This window comes from Palaemon carinicauda, chromosome 23, assembly GCF_036898095.1.
Source record: "Palaemon carinicauda isolate YSFRI2023 chromosome 23, ASM3689809v2, whole genome shotgun sequence".
In the NCBI taxonomy this organism is placed as follows: domain Eukaryota; kingdom Metazoa; phylum Arthropoda; class Malacostraca; order Decapoda; family Palaemonidae; genus Palaemon; species Palaemon carinicauda.
Window position 1 is genome coordinate 66,843,161 of NC_090747.1, and position 7,583 is coordinate 66,850,743.

Sequence of the window (7,583 nt, forward strand, 5' to 3'; positions counted from 1 at the left end):
GTGTGTGGTGGCGTAATCGTCGCTTTCTTCGTCCAGTGCCACCCACTATTAGTGACCCCTCTCTCCCTGTCCCAGTGGCCCCTTGCCAGGACCCAGAAAGAGAGTCCTTAGTCACCATTCCTCCAGTGAATCCACGTCGTTCCCAAAGACTCATAGAAAAGGAGTCCGCTCGAGAATGCACTACGAGCGTGAGGGGGAGGGAGGTGTAGGTACATGAAAAGACACATTTCACATGTACCAGTATTGTCATGATTATTATTATTATTGTATGTATCATTTACTGCATTATCATGATTACCATTATTGTACGTACTATTAACTGTATTATGTACTTTCAACCATTATTTCAGATGTTGCATATCATTAGATTAATTCCTGTAATGTCATTGATATGATATGGCAACATTGAGTCAGCATTGGCAACACTTATCTGTTGTGTTGCCATGATGCAGTCTGTTCGTCTTCGTCCCCTTAGCTGATAAGTTATCTTTCCTCGTGTCCCACGTATCTTTTGTATTTACTCTAATAGACATTGAGAACCTACTTTTTAAGTTGTATCCTTGCCCCACCAATTAAGGTTAAGGAAGTTATCAACAATAATGTATCAAAAATATATATGGCTTATTTGAATATGAAAAACACGTCTAAATGTGCAAAATTTATCATTAATCGAATGCCAAGTAACAAACTACCAATTAGCTACGATGGTGAAGATGGGTTGATTTCAATTCTAAGTACAAAACACCTGAATTCGACAGGTATAAGTACAGAAGAATTGTCATTGACTTTTTATCTTTCTTCGTGGCCAAGTGGTTTAGTCACTGTCTATACAAGCTTGCCGACCAGGGTTCCATTCCCTGCCGGTCACAAGCTCTTGTCTTTGTGTGATTTCGCCTGCGGCTCTGATCCCGAGGTCGTTAAGACAATCCAGACATTAATGTATCAAAAATATATATGGCTTATTTGAATATGAAAAACACGTCTAAGTGTGCAAAATTTATCATTAATCGAATGCCAAGTAACAAACTACCAATTAGCTACGATGGTGAAGATGGGTTGATTTCAATCCTAAGTACAAAACACCTGAATTCGACAGGTATAAGTACAGAAGAATTGCCATTGACTTTTTATCTTTCTTCGTGGCCAAGTGGTTTAGTCACTGTCTATACAAGCTTGCCGACCAGGGTTCGATTCCCTGCCGGTCACAAGCTCTTGTCTTTGTGTGATTTCGCCTGGGGCTCTGATCCCGAGGTCGTTAAGACAATCCAGACATTAATGTATCAAAAATATATATGGCTTATTTGAATATGAAAAACACGTCTAAATGTGCAAAATTTATCATTAATCGAATGCCAAGTAACAAACTACCAATTAGCTACGATGGTCAAGGTGGGTTGATTTCAATTCTAAGTACAAAACACCTGAAGTCGACAGGTATAAGTACAGAAGAATTGTCATTGACTTTTTATCTTTCTTCGTGGCCAAGTGGTTTAGTCACTGTCTATACAAGCTTGCCGACCAGGGTTCGATTCCCTGCCGGTCACAAGCTATTGTCTTTGTGTGATTTCGCCTAGGGCTCTGATCCCGAGGTCGTTAAGACAATCCAGACAATAATGTATCAAAAATATATATGGCTTATTTGAATATGAAAAACACGTCTAAATGTGCAAAATTTATCATTAATCGAATGCCAACCAACAAACTACCAATTAGCTACGATGGTGAAGATGGGTTGATTTCAATTCTAAGTACAAAACACCTGAATTCGACAGGTATAAGTACAGAAGAATTGTCATTGACTTTTTATCTTTCTTCGTGGCCAAGTGGTTTAGTCACTGTCTATACAAGCTTGCCGACCAGGGTTCGATTCCCTGCCGGTCACAAGCTCTTGTCTTTGTGTGATTTCGCCTGCGGCTCTGATCCCGAGGTCGTTAAGACAATCCAGACATTAATGTATCAAAAATATATATGGCTTATTTGAATATGAAAAACACGTCTAAATGTGCAAAATTTATCATTAATCGAATGCCAAGTAACAAACTACCAATTAGCTACGATGGTCAAGATAGGTTGATTCTAATTCTAAGTACAAAAAACCTGAATTCGACAGGTATAAGTACAGAAGAATTGTCATTGACTTTTTATCTTTCTTCGTGGCCAAGTGGTTTAGTCACTGTCTTATACAAGCTTGCCGACCAGGGTTCGATTCCCTGCCGGTCACAAGCTCTTGTCTTTGTGTGATTTCGCCTGGGGCTCTGATCCCGAGGTCGTTAAGACAATCCAGACATTAATGTATCAAAAATATATATGGCTTATTTGAATATGAAAAACACGTCTAAATGTGCAAAATTTATCATTAATCGAATGCCAAGTAACAAACTACCAATTAGCTACGATGGTCAAGATAGGTTGATTCTAATTCTAAGTACAAAACACCTGAATTCGACAGGTATAAGTACAGAAGAATTGTCATTGACTTTTTATCTTTCTTCGTGGCCAAGTGGTTTAGTCACTGTCTATACAAGCTTGCCGACCAGGGTTCGATTCCCTGCCGGTCACAAGCTCTTGTCTTTGTGTGATTTCGCCTTTGGCTCTGATCCCGAGGTCGTTAAGACAATCCAGACATTAATGTATCAAAAATATATTTGGCTTATTTGAATATGAAAAACACGTCTAAATGTGCAAAATGTATCATTAATCGAATGCCAAGTAACAAACTACCAATTAGCTACGATGGTGAAGATGGGTTGATTTCAATTCTATGTATAAAACACCTGAATTCGACAGGTATAAGTACAGAAGAATTGTCATTGACTTTTTATCTTTCTTCGTGGCCAAGTGGTTTAGTCACTGTCTAAACAAGCTTGCCGACCAGGGTTCGATTCCCTGCCGGTCACAAGCTCTTGTCTTTGTGTGATTTCACCTGGGGCTCTGATCCCGAGGTCGTTAAGACAATCCAGACATAATGTATCAAAAATATATATGGCTTATTTGAATATGAAAAACACGTCTAAAAGTGCAAAATTTATCATTAATCGAATGCTAAGTAACAAACTACCAATTAGCTACGATGGTGAAGATGGGTTGATTTCAATCCTAAGTACAAAACACCTGAATTCGACAGGTATAAGTACAGAAGAATTGTCATTGACTTTTTATCTTTCTTCGTGGCCAAGTGGTTTAGTCACTGTCTATACAAGCTTGCCGACCAGGGTTCGATTCCCTGCCGGTCACAAGCTCTTGTCTTTGTGTGATTTCGCCTGGGGCTCTGATCCCGAGGTCGTTAAGACAATCCAGACATTAATGTATCAAAAATATATATGGCTTATTTGAATATGAAAAACACGTCTTAATGTGCAAAATTTATCATTAATCGAATGCCAAGCAACAAACTACCAATTAGCTACGATGGTCAAGGTGGGTTGATTTCAATTCTAAGTACAAAACACCTGAATTCGACAGGTATAAGTACAGAAGAATTGTCATTGACTTTTTATCTTTCTTCGTGGCCAAGTGGTTTAGTCACTGTCTATACAAGCTTGCCGACCAGGGTTCGATTCCCTGCCGGTCACAAGCTCTTGTCTTTGTGTGATTTCGCCTGGGGCTCTGATCCCGAGGTCGTTAAGACAATCCAGACATTAATGTATCAAAAATATATATGGCTTATTTGAATATGAAAAACACGTCTAAGTGTGCAAAATTTATCATTAATCGAATGCCAAGTAACAAACTACCAATTAGCAACGATGGTGAAGATGGGTTGATTTCAATTCTAAGTACAAAACACCTGAATTCGACAGGTATAAGTACAGAAGAATTGTCATTGACTTTTTATCTTTCTTCGTGGCCAAGTGGTTTAGTCACTGTCTATACAAGCTTGCCGACCTGGGTTCGATTCCCTGCCGGTCACAAGCTCTTGTCTTTGTGTGATTTAGCCTGGGGCTCTGATCCCGAGGTCGTTAAGACAATCCAGACATTAATGTATCAAATATATATGGCTTATTTGAATATGAAAAACATGTCTAAATGTGCAAAATTTATCATATATATATATTTATATATATATATATATATATATATATATATATATATATATATATATATATACTCGTATATGCGTGTATGCATTTATGTACAAGTTTATTTTTAGTAGCGGCATAAAAGATTTGCCGCGAGCGTATTTCGTGAGAGCGAAGGACCTACCACTAACTAAAATATTCTGTAAAAAAAAAAAAAAACTGTTAGGAATTCAGACATGAAATTTTAATCGGGTACTCACCAACCATCCACTAGTATTTGGAAGGACCAAACTTTTTATTTTTACAAGCTTGGAGGCGTCGGGGCATGGACGATATCAACTTTTGGCACAGCTCGGCGCGTATGGCGTCTTTAAGCTTGTTAACGGTTGAGACGTCTTTGTCCTGCAATTGACGTTTGATAAGGGCCCACAGGTTTTCAATGGGTGAGAAATCGGGAGAATTAGCTGGCCACTTGCACAATAACTCGATTCCACAGTCCTCAAACTAATTAAGAAGTAATGGAGTCATGTGGCAACGTGCGCCGTCCTGCTGAAACACGTCTCACCCAGTCTTATCGAAACTCGACTCCAATACGTAGTTCAAAAGAGTATAGTATATTTGCTGATTCACCCTTACGTTCTTATCAAAGATAACTAATTCTCCAACACCACCAAAACCAAAGCAACCCCATACCATAACCCCCGAGGGGTACTTTTCTAGCCGTTGACAAAGCTTTTCGTCGTGTGGGTTGGCGTGCGGACTACGCCACACTCGGGTTGGGTTCCCAGAACTCACTAAAAATGTCACCTCGTCACTAAAAGCACTCTTTTCCAATCGTCTATATCCCAATGACCATACTTCTTAACAAATTCTTTCCTCTGGGCCTTATGTTTCTTTGTAATAAGGGGCTTTTTCCGCGCGACGACTTTCTTAAACCCGAGCTGTTCCCTCAAGTATTTGCGCACCGTCCTTACAGCAACCTCTCCCAAAATCTTTGGATTTTCTTCCTTAAATTTTCGTGCTGAATGGGTAGGATGAAGTTCTGCCTCTCGCCTCAACACCTTTAGAAATCGTTCAGACACTTTCATGGGCCTCCCAGTGCTCTTGGAATGGGAGGGTATGGAGGACTCCCCCGACGCCCGATATTTTGCGAGAATGTTCCGGATGGTTCTTGGCTTCACACCGGTGTTCTCACTTATTTCCTTGGTTTTTAAACCAAGTTTATGGCACTCAATCACTCGCACTATGTTGTCATGTGATGTGTAGCCTGTAGACATTATAGATATAAGGTTCACAACACTCTAAAACTAAGCGCGCCGGTCGAAAAGCAGGTTTAAGCATGAAGAGAACACTCTACAATCCTTTCACTAGCACCTCCATTAACAGACTAACGGGACTGTGCTTCCACCCACGCACTGAGCGAAGAAGGGTTAATATGCCAATTAGTCATTAATCGGCTCGTGATTTTTTTTAACCGACTTAGACTATATTTACCAAATTTGACCGTTAATGATTTGCTGCGTACCCAAGCGGCAAATCATTTATGCCGCTACTGTATATATATATATATATATATATATATATATATATATATATATATATATATATATATATATATATATATATATATATACTCGTATATGTGTGTATGCATTTATGTACAAGTTTATTTTTTGGTTTATTACAAAAAAAATACTTATTAATAATATTGCAGTTTAAAGAAATCATTTATGATACATAAAATTGAAAAATCAATCAACTTCTTTGTGTTGTAGATTCATAATAATGCCAAGGAAATTATTACTTCTAGGTTCCGAATGTATCTTTTTTATGGAAGAAATTTCCCCTTACCCCCATCCTTCCTTCATCGCCCTAGATCTTGACAAGAGCATCGAGGAATGATTGTTGTAAATGAAGACTTCGATTGGAAATCAGGAAGTCATTTGCCCCGGGATCTCATTTCGAGATAGAGGCCGGGGGCCGTTGGTGGGTGGGAGTATGATATGGAGTTGGACGAGTAGGTGGGGAGGACGAAGAGGAGAGAGTAATTGAAGTGAGAAAGCATTGAGGATAGGGGGAGTTAAGATGGTGGTGGTAGGAGAGATCAGGGCTAAAGAGAAATAAGAGCTGTTAGCTCTCCCACGATGCAGAGGAAAAGGATAATCGTCTGAGAAGATATATTCAAGTAGCAATATCAAAAGGAATATGAAGAATCTGTAAGGGATGCCAAAAACCCTTCCACCAGGTACTTATTCCTCTCCCTCTTCCTCCTATTCCTTCCCCCTCCCTTCCCTATGTATATATATGTATATATATACTCATATATGTGTGTATGCATTTATGTACAAGTTTATTTTTTGGTTTATTACAAAAAAATACTTATTAATAATATTGCAGTTTAAAGAAATCATTTATGATACATAAAATTGAAAAATCAATCAACTTCTTTGTGTTGTAGATTCATAATAATGCCAAGGAAATTATTACTTCTAGGTTCCGAATGTATCTTTTTTATGGAAGAAATTTCCCCTTACCCCCATCCTTCCTTCATCACCCTAGATCTTGACAAGAGCATCGAGGAATGATTGTTGTAAATGAAGACTTCGATTGGAAATCAGGAAGTCATTTGCCCCGGGATCTCATTTCGAGATAGAGGCCGGGGGCCGTTGGTGGGTGGGAGTATGATATGGAGTTGGACGAGTAGGTGGGGAGGACGAAGAGGAGAGAGTAATTGAAGTGAGAAAGCATTGAGGATAGGGGGAGTTAAGATGGTGGTGGTGGGAGAGATCAGGGCTAAAGAGAAATAAGAGCTGTTAGCTCTCCCACGATGCAGAGGAAAACGATAATCGTCTGAGAAGATATATTCAAGTAGCAATATCAAAAGGAATATGAAGAATCTGCCAAAAACCCTTCCACCAGGTACTTATTCCTCTCCCTCTTCCTCCTATTCCTTCCCCCTCCCTTCCCTCACCCTCCTCTTCCCTTTCCTCCTCCAGCACCAATTTACCCTCCATGTGCAATCAGCTTGGAAATGACCTCGAGTGAGAGTACAGTAAGACTCCAGAAGTCGAAGAAGAATTAAATGGCAGCGATGAGCGAAGAAAAAGGATTTTTGCTTCCTCAAGGAATAAAATGTTTCGTACTGACTGAAATATTTGACCACACACAGGTGCATATATATATATATATATATATATATATATATATATATATATATATATATATATATATATATATACATATATATATATATATATATATATATATATATATATATATATATATATACTGGCAGATTTTCAGTCTTCCTCAGACTGCAACTTCAACAAAAATGGTGAGGGAGCAAAGTGACCTTGCAACATATTACCTCTCTTCCCTCTTTGCAATAGGACAGTTGCTATCACGTTGCTTTGTGCGGTGATAACAATCTAATTACATCCCTACTAGTCATGAAATGTTTGTGACCTATGCCATTATATCAAAACCGCAACATTGTTCATGGCCTAATTATAGTCGTGAATGCAACATATGGTTATGTGTGTACGTTACCTCATAAAGATACAT

The 7,583-nt window shown here is 38.7% G+C and overlaps 1 protein-coding gene across 1 annotated transcript; it reads right to left on the reverse strand.

Moving 5' to 3' along the window:
* Window positions 1-4,822: 4,822 nt before the first annotated feature.
* On the reverse strand, window positions 4,823-5,296 carry LOC137617636 (uncharacterized). Its single transcript, XM_068347640.1, has one exon. The coding sequence runs from the start codon at window positions 5,294-5,296 to the stop codon at window positions 4,823-4,825; it is 474 nt and encodes a 157-aa protein (XP_068203741.1).
* Between the last annotated feature and the right edge of the window lie 2,287 nt (window positions 5,297-7,583).

Bases quoted from the DNA above. Each gene is read 5' to 3' on its own strand.
- LOC137617636 (XM_068347640.1), bottom strand. From the start codon at position 5,296: ATGTCTACAGGCTACACATCACATGACAACATAGTGCGAGTGATTGAG.